This window comes from Hemicordylus capensis, chromosome 3 (genome assembly GCF_027244095.1).
Source record: "Hemicordylus capensis ecotype Gifberg chromosome 3, rHemCap1.1.pri, whole genome shotgun sequence".
Lineage (NCBI taxonomy): Eukaryota > Metazoa > Chordata > Lepidosauria > Squamata > Cordylidae > Hemicordylus > Hemicordylus capensis.
The window spans coordinates 258,484,313-258,503,670 of NC_069659.1; the positions used below are offsets into that span (position 1 = coordinate 258,484,313).

At 41.1% G+C, this 19,358-nt stretch overlaps 1 protein-coding gene across 6 annotated transcripts in view; it reads right to left on the reverse strand.

The window, feature by feature from the left end:
* DOCK1 (dedicator of cytokinesis 1) overlaps positions 1-19,358 on the reverse strand; it is a 645,511-nt gene that overhangs the window by 561,732 nt on the left and 64,421 nt on the right. For all 6 annotated transcript variants that reach the window (XM_053305327.1, XM_053305329.1, XM_053305326.1 and 3 more), the window contains exons 2-4: positions 17,865-17,948; positions 3,138-3,178; positions 1,724-1,779 (exon numbers count right to left, since the gene is read on the reverse strand). In XM_053305327.1, coding sequence (XP_053161302.1) covers positions 1,724-1,779; positions 3,138-3,178; positions 17,865-17,948 — 181 coding nt within the window. The remainder of the gene's footprint in view (positions 1-1,723; positions 1,780-3,137; positions 3,179-17,864; positions 17,949-19,358) is intronic.

Below are 19,358 nucleotides of genomic sequence, written 5' to 3' on the forward strand. Positions count from 1 at the left end.
AATACAATCCCACTGGAAAGGACAGTTTTTATTAGTAATCTGTGGATACTAACCTTTTAACGACACACTCATATATACATCCTATTTTCTTTAACAACATTTAATCAGAGAGCACGTGTGAGAGAGAGTGTCTCTTGAGACATGGTATTCTTCACAAGTAGAAAACCAACCAGAAACCACATTTGATTACAAGGGATTTTGCTCAGCTCCAAAACATGATTCTTACCAAAGACAAGAGAAGCTGCTCTGCAAGTATCTAGTGACTGTGCCTTTAAATTATTTCATTTAAATAATGCATAATCATTAAATATTAGTATGTAAATAATATTGTACAACTGCTACACCATGCAATATGTCAGAAGTACAGCTCCAAACTAAAGCTTTGCAATCAGTCAGGAAGGTGCTATTATGTAGTAATCAAATGATTAGTGCTTTCATAATTTACATAGTTAAGAAGGCTTAAAAATAAATCAGTCATAAAAAATAGTCCTTTTCCTCTCTGCAAAGTTTCTGTTCAGTTTATACTTTTAGTTTAGCTAATTCTTTTAAAATATCTGCTTTCTAACTTTTAATACACATGCATGGGTAATTGGGCACTGTATTACCATTATCATATATTGAATTTGTAAACAGCCCAAAGTATCTGCAAGTTAAGCACTGAGGATAACGGAATACATAAAACACTATCTGAAATGGAAATAGAGCTGTTTTTCAATACAGTAATAAAGATCTGGCAGAATCAGGTTATATGAATGATTCGTGATCTGGAAAATACATTTTGAAACAGATCTTTGCTGAAGGGCACCACTATACGCCATTCTTCTTTGTTCTATCAGAAAAAAAGGTTAACAAGGCCCAGTAGCTGCATGAGGAAACGGGGGGGGGGGGGGGGGATTAATTATGCAGCGAAGGACAATATGCATTTTTAATGATAGCATAATTATAAAATGCATTACCAAAGAAAGCATTGTGTTTTTCTTTGCCTGAAGTACTTAAATCAAGACTGGTCTACTCCCCTCAAAAACCTGCCAATTCAGACCTCTGTGTACAACCAGACATGCACATGAACTGCTGCTCAAGTGTGCTTCCCCATTCTATTGAAAGGAGCTGGCAGCTCTGTCCACACAGAACTGCTTCCTTTAAAGTGAACTGAAAAGGAAAATCTCATGAAACAGCAAAGGCGCCTTGTACATAAGAGCTTGTGTGCCTTAGAGAGCAGCTAGACTGGAGTATAATTTTGACTCAGCCACATTCACCACGAGATGCTATCATGTACATAGTGAATGCCAGCCATTTCTACTGATTCACGTGCCCAAAAACTTGACTTGGAGCACCAACAGCAGCTTTGGGCCTCCTTTAAAGCCCACAGAAAGAACCTTCCCTCCTATGTCAAATTTCCGCACCTACCTTCATCTCATGCCCAACTATTCCCTCTTATACCTCATTCTGCTTAAACCGCTGTTTTTGGTGACGATCAGAGACAAGATGCCTGTCCTGGGCTTTTGGTCAGCTACTTCAGTGAAAGCCTGTCATGTAACTGTTTCTCTGCAAGCCCTTTTTTGGCATTTCAGACTAAATTGGCAGAAAATAGGGTCACAAGCAGATATGGCAGATGATTCTGGGAAATATTGCTTAGAAAACTTTTTTCTTGCATCAAGACTAAATGCAAAGAGGTCATTATACAAATATGTCCACTGGTTAACTCTTTAGGATAAGAACTTACCCTTTTCCTTCAACTACTGCTTCTTTAAGCTGTATATAGGAGGCAGGAAAGATGCCCTTTAACAGGAAAAAGAATTATGTCACTGTGTTAGCTGCGCGTCTGATAACATTCATAATTACATACAGATGCTACATTTTGAACAAAACAACACACGCATTTATGCTACACTCCCTAAATTTTGAAGTATCTGGTAACACTGCATATAGGTATAGGTAATTCACTGATATTATTTATTTAGCATATTCTGATCATTCTGTTGAATAATTCTTTAGGTAATTACTGATCCATTAACAAGTCTAGAATCTACTTCAAAATCACTCCTCCAAGAGATTAAAAAAGTCTTATCAGTATTAAAAAAACAGCTTACATGCTTGATTTTAAAAGCCGATATCACATAATTGAACTATTAGGCAAATCTGAGCCAGATCCAAAAAATATGAGCAAGTGAATCCATGCACCCAAGAGAGATTTTTGACTTGTTGAACAGCAGCCTCCTGCACAATTCTGAAATTGAGAGGAGTAACTAAAGTAGCTCTTTCAAGCCAAGCCCTAGGAAATGAACACACGAATTGCTTTAAATAAAATCTGCAAGTAAATCTAGTATTGTACTTAATTCTTAATTGTTAGAGGGAGTTCCTATGAGCACTGCAACCAGATGGATCAGTTTTTAGGCAACAGTCCAGCACCCTATTTAAAGATTTAAAAAGTCCCATTATGGTCATTGAGATTTATTTGTGCTGGATTGTGACCTTATTCTGCAAGAAACTGAAAGTGGGTAATGGTATTCATATAATCTAGAGTTCATTTGAAAACAGGGTCTCACCGCAGCTGAGCTCCATATACCAAAGATTCAGATATTACATTTTTACCCGACATATAGAGGTTAATGTTCAGATAGCCCAACAAAGAACCAAGTTCAACTGCATAAATTTGATTGTTGAATAAATTGTCCTCTTCTATGTGCAAACATGTCACTATCTATGCAAATTCTTAAAACAGAAGACAGAAATGTTACTTTTCCTTAAATAGCTATTAAAATTAAGAATCCAAAACTATTATGGATTATAAACCATTCGTCTCCCAATCTATTTCTATAAACAAAAAAAGGTGTATGTGAAGTCTAATCAACTCATTTTTATAGAAAAAGACAGAAAACATTACAAGAGCGCTTATTGCTTTTCAAGAAATAAAATCATTTTATGAGTAATGCATTATTTTAACAAAATATGAAGTCAACATCATCATTTAGCCACTTCAACCTTTATTTCACATAAGTTCTTAATTTACCTTTCAAAATGAACATTTCAACAGGGAGTGGAATTCCTTAAGTGGTTTCTATGAAATACTTCTGCTTCTCGGCCAAAAAAAAAGAAGGGGGGGGGGTAATTGGTTAATATGGAAACAGAGTACTTACTTTTTTTGATTTTTTCCTTAAAGTGTAACCTCGGTACCAACCTAGGAGGAAAGGGTTTCTTAATAAGTATTTGTAAGATAATTGAGGGGCAGCATATGCCTACAATCCACACAGATCTATATGAAAGGTACAGATACAGTAAAATTCACAGTAACATCTTTGGTACAATAAGTGACCCCATTCACTCACAGAATACCCATCCACAGTGTGGTTCTGTGCTACCTTTCCTAGCTGTAAATGAAATATTCAGGAAGAACCTTTTAAAATAGTGAATTAGTTTCCTTGCTTTTAAGCTTTTATGCACTTGCAGGTTTTTATTTTCTACTTTTTTGCAAGATCACAACCTGTTGTCAGAATATATTCATGCCAAAAGAGCTTCTATGGAATAATGGAATTTCAAAGACTTTCTTGTATATTTTCCGAACACACTCTAGGATTCCAAAAAGCAAAACACACAGCAGTCTTCAAGCTACTTAATTCTGAGTAGCCAAATTTTCTTCAGCAGAGTTGTTCCCCAAAACAATGGATTTAGGATAGCTGTCTAAGTAAACAACTAGTAGATTCTACTAGAATAAGTCCCCAACGTAACACCACAAATTAGAATTCATTCCACTTAAATATTTCAACTTAATTTGCTAGATTACCAACAAAATAATATCTGATTAAAAGAAATGCTAGACTGTTTTTATATGCCGCCATATTAGAGGTTTATACTCATTTTATAAATGTTACTTGATTTAAACACAACTCCTAATATATCAAAATGTTTCTTTTCTGGATCAGGCCATCTAATAAAGTCTTCTGTTTCTAACTCCATCCAGCTAGATGCTCCTGAAAGCAGGGCATGAGAAGGATACCACTTCCTACTGCTTATAAGCACCTGCTATTCAGAAGTAGATGTATTGCATCAGATTCAGGCCATTAGTCTATCCAGCCCAGTGTTGTGTATATTCTGACCAGCAGGGCTCTCCAAGGTCTCAGACAGACGTCTTTTCTAGTCTTGCTACCTGAGATGTTAGCTGGAGTTGACAGGGATCTGCATGCAACCATTGAGCTAGTTAGTGGCCCTCGTCTGAGGTGGTAATGAATTCTTCAAGGTAATTACACAGTGGCTGCCATTTTCACTAACAATGTGGACAGTGTGCAAAGTGTATAGTGTTTAAAGGGACTGGGATTGGGGAGACCCAGTTCAAATCCCTATCGGTCATAAAACTCACAGGGTGACTCTGGGCCTAACCTACCTCACAGGGTTGTTGTGATGACAAACATAACCATGTACACTGTTCTGGCCTCTTTGGAGGAAGAATAGGATATAAATGTAAAAATACAATTTAAAAATTCAGAGGACAGCACTTTTCACCCCTCCTGCTGGAAGCATCCCCTATGATCCAAAAATAGATCTTTGAGGACTGTGCAACCCTCAGGGACCTACAGTCTGGTTACAGGAAGCATTTCTAGGGCTCCATAGAATTGCTTCCCCCACATGCACATTGCATTACTTTGGACCCTGCGCATCTACATCTAGTGGAGAAAGCCACTGTATGAGGTACTACTTCCTTTTGTCTGTCCTTCATTGTATTACCCCAATATTATGGGTGAGGGATGCACTCTATTCACTATGTTTTATTCTACATTCATTTCATCCCTAAATTCTATCTCTAAAATTTCTGCTTGGCCACGTGAAAAATGTATTGCGATACAGTGTGAAAAATTAATATGGTGGAGGTTTTGTTTTGTTTTAAGTGTAAGTCAAACAATATACCAAATCAGATCACAATCTATTTAGGATACTGGGGAAATTGGCATTGTAATTTTTTGGGGGGAAAATGCATTTATAAAAATGAGGAAAATTTGTATAGAATTTTGTCCAGAAATATATCCAATTCAAAATTTCCTGGAAAATCTAAATATCTTGGCAGCAAGGGTTACTTTTTCAGTTGTGGTAGTCCAGCCCAAACACATGTTGTTTGCTCTCCACACACTTGTGTCTGCTACTTACCTTTATCCTACATTAGGAGAAACAGCACTATATTATTCATTCATTCATTCATTTATTCATTTGATTTCTATACCGCCCTTCCAGAAATGGCTCAGGGAGGTTTACACAGAGAAATAATAAATAAATAAGATGGATCCCTGTCCCCAAAGGGCTCACAACCTAAAAAGGAACACAAGACAGACACCAGCAAAAGTCACTAGAGATACTGTGCTGGGGGTGGATAGGGCCAGTTACTCTCCCCCTGCTAAATAAAGAGAATCACCACGTTAAAAGGTGCCTCTTTGCCAAGTTAGCAGAGGTTATTACACCCCAAGTTCTTCAGGATCCATTGTTTGTCCCTCAAAATTTTAGTAAACATCAAGTCAAAGCAGTTTCTGGCACTTAGGCTGCTTTTAAACCTACGTGCTGCTCTGTAAAGCAGGCCCATAGCTAGCCTCGAAGTTTGGGGGAGCACCCTCAAAATAATAGGAGGGCTAGCTTATCTGGACCCCATCAGTTCTAAATGCAAGCAACATTTCGTTATTTAAAAACTGGTTTTTTAAAAAAAAATGGGGGAGGGGCAGAGAAAGATTAAGCAAGAGTGAGGCCCTCCCTAGCTGCACCCCCATCAGCTACAGGCCATCTGTAAAGTTTGGATGAATACTGTACAGATGTACCTTATAAGGTTAACCACCCTCCAATAGATGGAAAATGGCAAATAGGCATATTTGTCTGCTTCATAGGGTGGGAAAAACAAAACAAAGATATTTGCTGATAACTGGATGAGAATTTAAATAAGTGCATTTTAACAAGGTTGTTTTGTACTGCCTACTGCAGTAAAAATGAAAGTTCCTTCTCCAAAGCTCAATGTGAAAGTGACAGTAGCTCTTCTCCCTCTTTCAGCTAGCTATACTGATTTTCCCCACTAACAATCCTATTGTAGTATAATTATTTCAGCCCACCAAGGAATTTCTCACGTTTGTGGAAGCAGGATGCCATGTCAGGGAAACAAAGAGGTAATTTCTTGTTCAATGTGCACCCCACCCCCCACAACACATCTGTAAGCGATCAGCATTATGGACTTTTATTGCTACCAATCCCATTCTGGTTGAGTATAACTGTTTAATTAACACACACACACCAGTTATTCACATAGAGTGATGGTGCTGTGCCAGACAAATTGGGAGGGATCTGATACAAACTGTATCCAATTCAGCACAGAACTGGCAAGCAAACCTGCACGGTAAACTGTTTTTTATGTCAATCTCCGTAAATATTGGACCCTTTTCCTCTGGATCCTCTAGAGAGGCCCTAGACAAATGTTATGATAAAGGTGGCAAAAAGACTGTTCTCTTTTAGTGTGTATCTACATCACTGATTTCTTCCCATTAAACACATGCCTTTGTGCAAGCTATGCCCTGCCTCATCTAAGACAGATTATTGGCATATACCTGAGGGAAGGATAGAGGATCTCTTGTCTACCCATCATTCTGTTTTATAGTCAAAAGGATTGTAGACAGAAAGCAAATGAGAGGGGGAGAGAGAGAATGCTTTCTTCTCAAGTCTAGCTCTGTCAGAAAAGTGTGAAAAGAGACCTTTATCCAAATTACTTTGGAGCCACCTAACAACATGGATACTTCTAATACTGAATGATCCAAAAATTATACTTTACCTTTGAAAAGCTGGCATTTTCTGAAGTGCTCAGAAATAAGATCATAAGGACCACAAATTCATTACTGTTAAGCATGTATCACCACCATTGGCTCCAACCTACTTCCGGTAGCAAATATCTACTCACAAGTAACCACCAGTGGTCACAAAGGAGGATACACATGTCCATATTTATCACAACTGGGCCAAATGAGCATTAGTACAGTATGTAGACAGGGACACATCTGCTGTGGCACACATACAGAAGGCTGCACCCATTTGTTGATGTTGCTTGCTCCACTGGGATAAGTAGCCATAAGGAGTACTTGATTACAGTTTGTTATTAACAAAATGAAAACAGACCAATATAATTCCAGTTTTGCATACATGGGACTTTAAGAAAGGTGGAGGAATCTGACCTGTACACAGCCTCACAATATTCCACCCAATCTCAGATTTGAACTCAGTTATCCCCCAAATGACCAACTGCATCCTGTGGAACACACTCCTCCAAATAACACATATTATTATTTCTTGTTTACACAGTCAGACAGGTGTTATTGACTGGTTTGTTTTATCCAGACATCGAGTCCTTCCCAAGGACCTGGGATGGCTGAATTTTATTGTCAGTTGTTATAGATATCGTCACAGAATATAGGCTGTTCCCAGTAAAGCTGCTTTTTGTAACAGGCTGATGGTGATTTCTGTGGCCCCTATGGTGTTGAGGTGCTCTTCAAGGTCTTTTGGAACTGCACCCAGGGCGCCAATGACCACTGGGATTATTTGGGTCTTTTTCTGCCACAGCCTTTCAATTTCAATTTGTAGATCTTTGTATTTGGTGATTTTTTCTATTTCTTTTTCTTCTATTCTGCTATCCCCTGGTATTGCTATGTCGATTATTTTGACTTGTTTTTCTTTCTTCTCGACTACAGTTAAATCTGGTGTATTGTGTGGCAGATGTTTGTCTGTTTGTAGTCGGAAGTCCCATAATATTTTTACATCTTCATTTTCTACAACTTCTTCAATTTATGGTCCCACCAATTTTTGGCTACAGGTAGCTTGTATTTTTTGCAGATGTTCCAGTGTATCATCCCTGCTACTTCGTCATGCCTTTGTTTGTAGTCAGTCTGTGCGATCTTTTTACAACAGCTGATTAGGTGGTCCACGGTTTCATCTGCTTCTTTACAAAGGCGGCACTTGCTGTTTGTGGTTGACTCTTCTACTTTTGCTCTTATTGCATTTGTTCTTAGTGCCTGTTCTTGTGCAGCCAGTATTAAACCCTCTGTTTCTTTCTTCAAGTTGCCATTCTTAAGCCATTGCCAGGTCTTGGTGATGTCTGATTTTCCACTTATATTGTGCAAATATTGACCATGCAGTGGCTTATTTTTCCATTTTTCTGCTCGGTTCTTGACTTGTTCTTTCTTGTAGGCCTGCTTTGTTTCATTGGTGTTGAATAGTTTCGCATTATTATTATTATTATTATTATTATTATTATTATTATTATTATTTTGATATCTATACCGCCCTTCCAGAAGTGGCTCAGGGCGGTTTACACAGAGAAATAATAAATAAATAAGATGGATCCCTGTCGCCAAAGGGCTGACAATCTAAAAAGAAACATAAGATAGACACCAGCAACAGTCACTGGAGGTACTGTGCTGGGGGTGGATAGGGCCAGTTATTCTCCCCCTACTAAATAAAGAAAATCACCACATTAAAAGGTGCCTCTTTGCCAAGTTAGGAGGGGATGTTAATAAGTAAAAAAAATTACTGAGATTAGCATCATGTTAAGACTAGCACTGAATAGGCAAAGCTAGTTTAGCACAATCAGTCTGGTAATTCTCATTTGATTACAGAGCATCACCTAAGATAGCTCTTTTTGTAGTCAGTGGAAGATGCATAGTAGGTTATATAAAATAGCCTGATTCACCATTCTACTTAAGGATCTTAATATAAGAAGTGTTCTCATATCCTTTGTGCTCTCAACTGAGACATTTTTACCACTGATAGCATTAAAATGTACCTCTCTAGTGCCTAATTTTCCAAAAGTGCAATTAACCAATTTTAATAGCAATTTTGTACTCATGCTCCAAGCGACAATTTTTCTAAGTGTTTAACTGCTTGATTTCACTCAGGTGTAGAACGAGCAAAATGCCACATAGGAGTGGAGACTACTCAAAAGCAGAGTCTCAGAAATAGCCACCTCTGTCTTACTTTTCAGTGTTTAGATTATTCACTCTTACAGTTTTACCTCAACCCTACTACCATGAGCTCAGGATGGTGGTACACATAACTCTCCAAGCCTTATTATTCTGACAACCCTTGAGCTAGGTCACACTGTAGGACTGGTCACCCAGCAAGCTTCATGGCTGAGCAGATCTCCCCGGTCCAAATCTAGTGCTGTCTAGTATACTCTGACTCAGCAACTGTGGTGGCAAAAGCCGCAGTATGTTCTTCACTGGATAGATAGGAAGTGCTACTGTCAGTACGTTTAAGCATCTTCATTAAAGATAGCACAGTAAAGCTGACCTACAGATGTTCTTTTAGCATTTCTAAGTAACGTGTTATTAACTAATCAGTGAAGAAGAAAATTAAATACTAGGTGATTAAGAACATTAGTTGTAACTGGGAATTACCAAAAGTTAACATTTTCAAACCTGACTAACCATTAAGAAAATTTCTAACAATACTCTCAATGTATGCTGTTCACAACCAAGACACAATAAATGATGAATCTGCCTACATTATTATTTTAGGGCAAACAAAATAAGTTTGAAATTCAGGCAACTGCCTATACTTATAAAGAATTTCTCTAAGCCAAAGCTTTGCTACAAAACACTTCTGTAATAAAAGCGAAAGTATCACCCTACATGTAGTCTTGAAATCACCATACATGTTGTCTTTTTATTTTTATTTTTTAAGGTGGCTGGTGGCATCAGTCGCTATTGTCACTAATGGTGTGGAGATACTTGCAAAGCATCTCCACAGCATATAGTAATCCAAAGTCTTGCTACATGGAATTGGATAGGGGCGGGGGGCTGATTTTCACCCCTCTCTCCTTCTCACAACCTGTCATCCCTAAGGGTTGTGCAACCCTCAGACACATATTTACAGGTGCTAACAAACACTTCCAGGGGAAGAAGAGAACAGAAACAATCACTCTACCCTACCCATGCAGTGGGACTGGGTCACTAAATACTGTTGAGGCACTTTGCATGCAATTCCTTTCACTTGCTATAATGCAGATCCCCATAAAGTAACAACATTTTTTCCACATACAGAATTTTGTCTAATACTTTGGGACCTTTTTAATATACTTTAATTTGGTATCTTCTACTTCAACCCGCATAGTTCTCTTTGTGTACATGTGAACACATGTGAAGACGCTCAAGAACTAGGTCCAAAAACTCTATACTAGAGATGTGCAAATCTATTCAAGCTCAAATCAGGGTGAACAAAGGGCCTGATTTGAGTTTGAATCAAATCAATTCTGAACCTAGCTCATATCCATTCAAGTCATCTGAGTGCCAGTTTCAGTCCTGTTTTATTTTTTCCCCTTGCCGACTGCATTTCTAGCACTGGCTTCTGATTGGCTTGTTATCATTCAGATCAAGTTTTGTCATGGGCAACTGTGCCCCCGTTGGGTGGGGGGAGGGAACAGGGAGGGTGGAGGCCAAAGGAGGAATTTTCAAAATGTATTTAAGGGATTGCTTGGAGGCAGAGAGACAGAGACCCATTTGTGCCTCAGGAAAGAAGGATCAGAGACTGCAGCAGCAGCACTGAAAGCAGAGACTGGTGGTGGTGGTCTGCTGGTCGGTCTGCCTGCCTGCCTGGCTCAGTGAGTAGAGTGAGCCTGCTGGGATTATCTGTCTATTCCCCCCCTCCATTTAATTTGCAGTTGCTTTTATTTTATTTCTCTAATTATTGTTAATTGTACCAGCAGCCCCAGTTTATCTGCTTTAACTGGGTGCTGCTTTGAAATTTTATTTTCTTCTGTGCATTTTTTATTCTTGCTTGTAACCCCCAGTGGCTTTAATAACTCGGGTGCTGTGCTTATTTCCCCCCCCCCCTTTTGCAGCCCCAAGCTGCACCTTTGCTGAGGCTTCTGCCTGTATGCCTGGTGGATTCATTTTTTTGTTTTCGTAGGCAGGTGTGTTCTGTTTGGTGCCCAGACTCCCAGGCCCTCTCCACTGACCTTTCCCCCCAGTTTTTGTTTTGATTGTTTGAGTGGGTGGATGCCTAACTGGCACCCACTTGCTCTCCGCTCAGCTGTCGATTCCTGGTGTCTGCTCGGCCAAGAGTGCCTCCAAGAGCAACACCTGGCGGACTCCAATGGAAGACACCAGAAGGGGAGAGATCATCCCCGCCCCCCCCCCCACACACACCCTGAGTTGGTTAAAAAGGGCATAATTTGGGCAAGCGAGGAATTAGGTACTAGTAGGACTGTAGGACAGGAGGGGTGAGCTTGGATTAGAGAGGCCACAGTAATCCAATGCCCTTGCATTCCCTTCCCTTCGACTTGCCCCATTGTTGCTCAGTCCCCTTCAAACCTCCCCCCGCTTCTTTATTTGGGGGCTTTATTCTTTATAAAGCCTGCTTCTTTATTTGGGTGTGTAGCGGATTAAAGCCTTTGTCTCAGAACAGCTCACCTGAGTGGCGGGGATGGGGATGCTGAATCATCCCTGGCAAGCTGCCTGGCTTGGCTTCTCATAAAACTAATCTATATTTCTGGTAGAATTAAAATGCTGCTGCTGTCACCACCCCTATTATAGATAGAACTTGAACCTCCATGGGCTTGGGGTGGAATCCCATGGAAAACTCTATTTATTTTGCTATCAAATAAGTACAAAAACCTCCAATTTGTAGGCTACACGTGATGCGACAACTGATAGCTGCTGAGCACTTTTGCACCAAAGAAATCCCCTTCGCACCCTCCCTTTTTCTTGAGTTAAAAACCAACTCTTTAGAGGGAGACAAGGCAAATCACTACGGGGGGGGGGATTTGATTTTTCTAGCTTCTGTGCATGTGCCAAGGCATGATAGATAGTGCTATGTTGGCACACAGATCATAAATAGACCAACCCTGGTCCCACACCTCCTCCAAGGCACCTTCTCCACCCAACCATCAGGGCTTACTGTTTTTGAAAAAACCAAGATGACTAGGACAGTGTAAAGCAGAGCGGAAAGCAAAGGAATGGGTGATGCTGGTAGTCGTGGTAGGCAATGGCTAGAGGTGACACCCCAAGTCATCCTCACTGATGTAGCTGTGCACAGACTCTCATTTCCGGAGGGGCCTGGTCCCACAGCTCAGCCACCTGTGGTAGCGGAGGTGGAATTGGCAGGGAGGTCCTCCTCGTTAGGGAAGAAGCTGTTCCTGGTGCTGAAGTACCTGCAGGAGCCACTGGCATGCCTGGAGATGGAGCCAATCCAGTTTTTGGCAACACGTCACCAAGTCTGGCCGGACTGCAACACCACTTGCAGCTCGCCCCACCCTGGCCAACCCCAAACACAGATGTGTCACAGTCTATCCATTAGTGCTGCTGACACACTCAGACATGCACGCATGCCACAGCGATGATGAGATGATGGACTGGTGCCCTGTCAGTCGGGGCCCAGCATCATCTGTGGTTATGGCGTTATCCAGACACAGGTAGCAGGCAGGCATGTATGTTTATACTGGAGAAGAAGGGAGGAAAGAAGAGGTCTTCTCATGGTAAGAGTATAAGCTTTGTTTCTTGTCAGACCATTGGTCCATCAGCCTGCAACCCCCTTTGCGTGGCCACTTTTCCTACCCCTGAAGGTCAGGTCAGGCCAGGCCTCAGAGTTTTGGCCCAGTCAGTTGTCTGCTTCTATTGCCTGTTACCATCACAGGATGGTCAGAAGCCTCCCCAGAGTCCCAGTTCCTCGGTTCCTAGGGCTCCATGCAACTGGGCAGCCCTCACCTGCCCGGGCCCTCATCACAGGCCAGCTTGCCTTTATATACCTGCGAAATCTTGCAGGCGTTCTCGCCAGTTTCATTGATCTTGCCGGAACTCTTGTGAGGGGAGCCAGGAGTTGTTGACGGGGAAGGCAGTAGGGCCTCTCCTCTCAGCCACGGCTTGGGGTCTTGTTGCTGGGATCAAGGGGATGCCCAGCTTTGCCTCAGGAAGCAGGCAGGTCTTGGGTGTCATCGGTGATGCCCCAACACAGGCCATTACTGCTCTGTCCTCCTGTCTCTCTGTGGCAGGCAGGATGGAAGGGAGGGAGGTTTGATTGTGTGGATTTTTTAGCACTAAGTAAGTAAGTATAATATGCTTGCTGTGCTATTGCTTGCTGTTCACTATTTGGTTTTGCTGGATCTCAGATTGACAAAGGCAGAACTTTGGTGACTATCTGCCTTCCTTGTGTTGTGGTTTGGTCTGTTTGCGAGATGGTGTTGTGGTGAGAAATGGACAGTGGCAGCTCAACTCTATGTGTCCATGTTTAATATTTCTTGGTGATTGCTGTGATGAGCTTCATGTCTGGCCTTGAGACTAACTTGTGCTTCACTCACTGCTGTGGTCTGCTCTGCATTCTGCATTGCAAAGTCAATGCAGATATTCACATATTGAATATGCACATATTCAGTCAAAACGTGGCTGAAGACGTATAGTTGAGCTTATGCTTGCTGGCTGCTAAGGGTGCTGCTGTGGCACCTGTTGCAATGCTGAAGTAAGCAATCATAATTGTGTGTGAAAGAGCAACTTGTGCCAATGATGTTACTACAGCACAGACAATGTGGCTGGCAATAGATTCTGGGTTAGCTATTCTTTTTTGGCCATTTCTGGACTGTGCGTTTGGCAAAAAGTGGTGTTATGTGTTGAGAGAGAATGTGTGCTTCTGTTCTACAGTGTTTTTCAAGGCAGGGTTGCAAAATTTGTGCACTCTGCTTGTTTCGGCCATAGGGAACAATGGGGAACTCAAATCACTCCATTGTTCCCCATGGATGGGTCCCAGGGACACCAAAATGGGTTGGGTGGTATGGTGTAATGGGTGCTACCAACCACCCAAACCACACAAGAAATGGGCAAGCAGGCATTTTTTTTAAAAAAAAGAATAAACATTCTCTCAAAACCTCCCATAGGATCCTGTGTGATTTGGGGGGGAAGGTTGAAAAAAATTAAAACTGCCTGCTTGCCCATTTCTTTTGTGGGTTGGGTGGTAGATAGCACCCATCATGCCCTACCACACAACTCACTTTGGTGTCCCTAGGAGCTACCCACGAGGAACAATGGGTTGTTTCAAGTTTCCCCATTGTTCGTTATGGCCAGAACAAGCTGCACTCACAGAGTGCATGCACACAAGTTTTGCATTGCAATTTAAAAGTGCATTTTACAACCCTGCCTTGAAATACACTGCAGAAGCACACAGTAAAGGGAATATGTCCCTCCCAACACAGAACACATATTCAAGCACAGTTCAAAAAGGGCCAAAAAAAGAATCCCTGACCCAGAATCCACTGTCGGCTACAGTGCCTACACTGCAATAACATCAATGGCTCTCATACATACAATTATAACTGCTTACGTCCTAGCATTGCAACAGCTGCCACAGCAGCACCCTTAGCAGCAAGCAGATTGCAGAGAGAACTAGAGCAGTGAGTGAAGCACAAGTTAATCTCAAGGCCAGACATGAAGCTCATCACAGCAATAATCAAGAATTACTGCGCGCACACACACACGCACACACACACAGAGACACACAGCTGCCACTGTCCATTACCTGCCACAACACTGCTTCACAAACAAAACAAACCACAACTCAACAGGCCTCCAAAACGGCATTTGGAATGTCTAAACATTTTGATCGATAAGGGGAATTTCTGCTTCAAGCTCATAACAGGCCCTTGAATTAAAAGGTGTTCTGTTTCAAGCTTGAAATGGTCCATTTTGAGTTGAAATGTTCTTCACATCCCCAATACATACAAAGCTGCATACATTTCATTATACAATCTCAGGATATTGAGTCACTTTACATAAACATAGGCAAAGAAGTAAATTAGAGAAATTTAGTCAGTGTCTATAAAACAGATTGCAGAAATACAAGTGTAGAACAAAATGTTGCAGTATATCCCTAACAGGAATACTTCCGTTCAGAGATGCAGTCTTCCTAGAACATCACACAGTACGGGCCTCACTGAGGAAGCTGTTTTTCTTTCTAAACCCCTTGAAAGCTTCCCCTGCTGCACTACATAGTTCTAGAAGACTCAGGCCTGCAGCTGGCTACAAGCCCTGAACCCAAATGTTTTATTGCTGTGTAGCCAGAGAGCAGTATAGTGTGGGGAAGAAAATTAACTCATGCCATGCATCTACCCCCAACCTTAATGCTCACCTCTAGGATACTATAAGCTGTTAGGCACTCAAACAGCCCTATTCCCTTTCTCTCCCTTCATCCACCCCCCTTAACTGACACCTTTAAATTCCATGGCTTACAACCACCGGCCTAACTGCTAACCTAACTGCTAGGCTTGCACAGTTTAGACCAGTGTCTCCCAACCTGGGGGCCTCCAGATGTTGCTGAACTACAACTCCCATCATCCTCAGCTACAATTAAGTGTGACTGGGGATGATGGCAGTTGTAGTTTAGCAACATCTGGAGGCCCCCAGGTTGGGAGAGACTGCTTTAGACCCTGTTTTTACTCCCTACCCCAGGACAGCAATGAGAGCTAGTCATAGAAAACAAACAAATACTACAGGATTAGAGAACAGCAACAGGAGTTCCCATCTTTGGCAATCAATGTAAACCCAGAATTTCTGTCCCTTGGAAATAAGGTGAATTAATCTAGAGTCCATGGCTTTGTTTTTGGGTGGAACTATTTTGCTTTCTAATTAATAGGTACTCAGCTAATCAAGTTCACTATCAGAAAGAATTACGACAAATGAAATCTTAGCATAAAATGATTTGTTTAACAAAACTTTGAGCAATTCATAAATTTACATTTGTTGGCTCCCTTTGTTTACAGGCCTTGATTAATAGGATTTTGAAAGATTTTTACCAAAGAACCTGCTAAACTACCCAGACAACATAAGCCCCTGCACCCTGAATTGTGTGGATATATGAATTATTGAAAACATTCCTTTAAAACATTAAGACGTATATCCTTATCTGGGAATAAACCCTACTGAACGTATTGGAACTTACTTCTAGGGACATAGGAAGCTGCCTTAAATTGAGCCAGAGCACTGGTCCATCTAGCTCATTACTGTCTAATACTGACTGGCAGGAGCTTTCCAAGTTTTCAGGCAGGAGTCTTTCCCAGCCCTACCTGGAAATGCCAGGGATTGTACCTGGGACCTTCTGAGTAAACATGTAAGCATGGGGCTGAGCTGCAAATCCCTACAGAACTGAAGGAGGGGCCCATCTAAGAATCAGTGCAGATGTCGCTGCAGTGACACTGGCTGACATCCAGATTAATGTATCACTGGTACTAAGGGGAGGGGCAATTTTCACCCATCTCCTCTTCCTTCTGAATTCCACTATGCTTCCAAAAATATATCCGTGAGATACATGTGGTCCTCAGGGGTATATTTTCTTGAAGCATAGCAGGCTTCAGAAGGAAGGAGAGATTAATGACATTTGTCCCTTCATCATAGAACCAGCACTGCATGAGTCTGGATATTAGTCATTAGCTGAACGAACAGCTGTTCAAGCGAGTGATCTACTGGCTTTTCTAATCACGGAGGTAGAGATGTGAATTATCATGTGTCTCTAGACTACACACAAGCAACAATTTGCTCAGTTGAGTTAGCGGCAGTGATGTCTTCCCCAACTCTACAGTGGAGTCCTGCACAGGATAAAAAGTAATATTCATGCTATCTTTGCTGCAACTGTTCACTAGCCACCAATCAAAGGGGCAATGAAGACAAGAAGAATCAAGACTGACAACAAGGCACTTCTAGCTGTTCTGCCTTCACTCTAGCAATGCCTGGTCCGCCGAGGATTCCTTTCCAAGCCAAACACAAGCTTACTCGCTGTATATCCAGGGCCTAATTTGTGCTACTGCTCAGTTTGCATATGCCACTGTCATGATGAGATGTGCAACAGCTAAGCCTAACTTTTGAAAATTACATAAACAAATGATAGAGACAGGGAGGACATACTTCTCACTAGACCCCTTACTGCGCATTTTATGCAAGCAGCTCTTCTAGGATTGTAAAGTGTCAGTAGAAATAGTGAAACTGCATCCTTTATTTGGCTCTGAAAAGGTCAGAGGAAGAAAAGCTAGTGGAAGGGCAAGCAAATGTGCATATTGATGAGAAAGAAAAGACCACCCCAGTCCTGGAAGAAGCTAGGAAAAACATACCGAAATCAACAAAAACATATGCATCTATCCTTTTTAGGACTACAGCTTTCACTCCTTCTGTCTAGTGATCCACAAAGGAGATGACAGCAGATCACATATAAAGGCGGGCAAGCAATGACTATTGGATGGCTACTAGAAAACAAACCAAGAGATTCTCTTATTCTTGCTCATGGATGTGCCTAGGTTGCTCACAAGCAAATCTAATAAGAGGTTCTATAGTTCCTAGACAACTTGCCAATATGATGGAAAAATGCTAAATGCACATCACAGTATGTAAAAACTAAGACTGCTTCGCTTCACTATAAAGACATTGCAAATAAAAGCATAATTTTTAACAAAGAATAGCTACATTGGCTACTTTTCTACAAAGAAGTATAAGTAAGTTAGAAGATAAATATATTTTATGTTTTCAGCACTGAAGATTAATACCTTTTAAAAGAAGGACCTTGTATATTATCTGAGGCTATCCTATACACATCTATCACCTTTTCTAAACATTCAACAGATGTAATATCCATACAAATTAAGCTGCACAAACATCAATCTTGTTTTTGCAAAAAGAAAGAAATTTGCATCTTGGAAAGGTTATTCATCAACTATTCCATGCCTGCTCAATGTGTAGTGACTGTTAATTTTGTGCCCATTTAAATACTTCAATATTTCATCAGGTCTCAAAATAGAACTCATCTGCTAAAATAGGCAGATAGGTTAAATTCAAAACACTCACAATAACGACTGTGTGAATAATGACTACGAAAGAAAAATTTGTTCCACTTGCCTTCATGTGTCTCCAGTATGTGTACGGTGTCTCCTATTTGTAAAGACAGCTCATCTGGCCCCCTGGCATCATAGTTGTAGAATGCTAGAGAGAAAAGGAGAGAGAGAGAGAGAGAGAGAGAGAGAGAGAGAGAGAGAGAGAGAGAGTTTTTGACATCAAAATACAGCCAAAATAAACAGCACCAAGTTATTGGAAGCTTGGGCAGGGTGGGGGTGGGGTTTGTAAGTACTATGGAACTAGAAATAAACCATTTCCAGTAAGATATATACACAACTGGCTACGGAGGAAAGGAATCTCCCTGTTTCCAGAAGCCCAAATTTTAAGAACAGATTCAAGAATCCATAACAATTATGGCATCAAAAAGGTGATCAGTGCTTCAAGACTTTATTTATTAAACCTAAGAGAAGAAGACTGCTTAAGAATGGTTGCTCTCATATGGATCTCTTGACAAGGGCCTTAGTGTTTAGATTAGCAAAATCTTTATTCTAAAGCTAAGTTCTTTGAACACATTTCTTCCATTAAGGCACTAAACATGACAAGCCAGAAGTGAATGATTGCAAGATTTCATTTTGTATCATATCAAATGCATCTGCCATTGTGACAGCATATGGCAGAACACTGGTGAGCCATGAGTGTTCAACACCAATACCACAACCCATGGAAAATTACATTAGAGTCAGCAATTCGTTGTTCATGAATGGCTGCCAAGTGGATAAGAAGTGCACAACTCCCATGTTTTTATGGATTGTTAGGATTTTTGTTCGTTATGCATTGCTACAGATCTATAAGAGAAAAGCAGGATACAGGCTTGTTCAAGTAAATTAACTTTTTCCTGCCAAAGGTTACTAGAGAGAAATTTGATCTGTCTTCCCAATCCTCTCCTAATCTACTTGGAGCATTCTAGATGGAACGTCAAAGCACAGGCATACTCAGGTCAAGCAATTTTGGATACTACTTAGGCCTAATTCACATGTGTAGCCAATCATATGTAGGAACACAGGAAGCTGCCTTATACCAAGTTAGATCATTCATGCATCTAGCTCCATACTGTCTACACTGACTGGCAGTGGCTCTCCAAGGCCTCAGGAGAGAATCTCTCCCAGTCCTACCTAGAGATCCAAGGGAGTGAACCAGGGATCTTCTGCATGGAAAAAGATACTCTTCCACTGAGCTAGGGCAGCACCCACAAAGCATCTGCTTGAAAGAGCTACGTTTTTACTGCCTGCTGGAAGGTGAGCAGAGATGGATTCAAGTGGTCCTGGTTTGGAAGGCACAAGCACAGAGAAGGCCCTGTGCCTCACACCACTCATCACACTTCCAGCAGCAGAACCACACAACACAGGACCTCTGAAGTTAACTGCAGTGTTTGAGCCAGTTCATACAATGTAATTTTGGTTTTCTATTGACTTTTGATCCTTTCCAATTTGGTCTATTTCTTGGGGAATACATGAGAGGAACCACACTAATCAGATCACTTAGCCCAACAACCTGTCT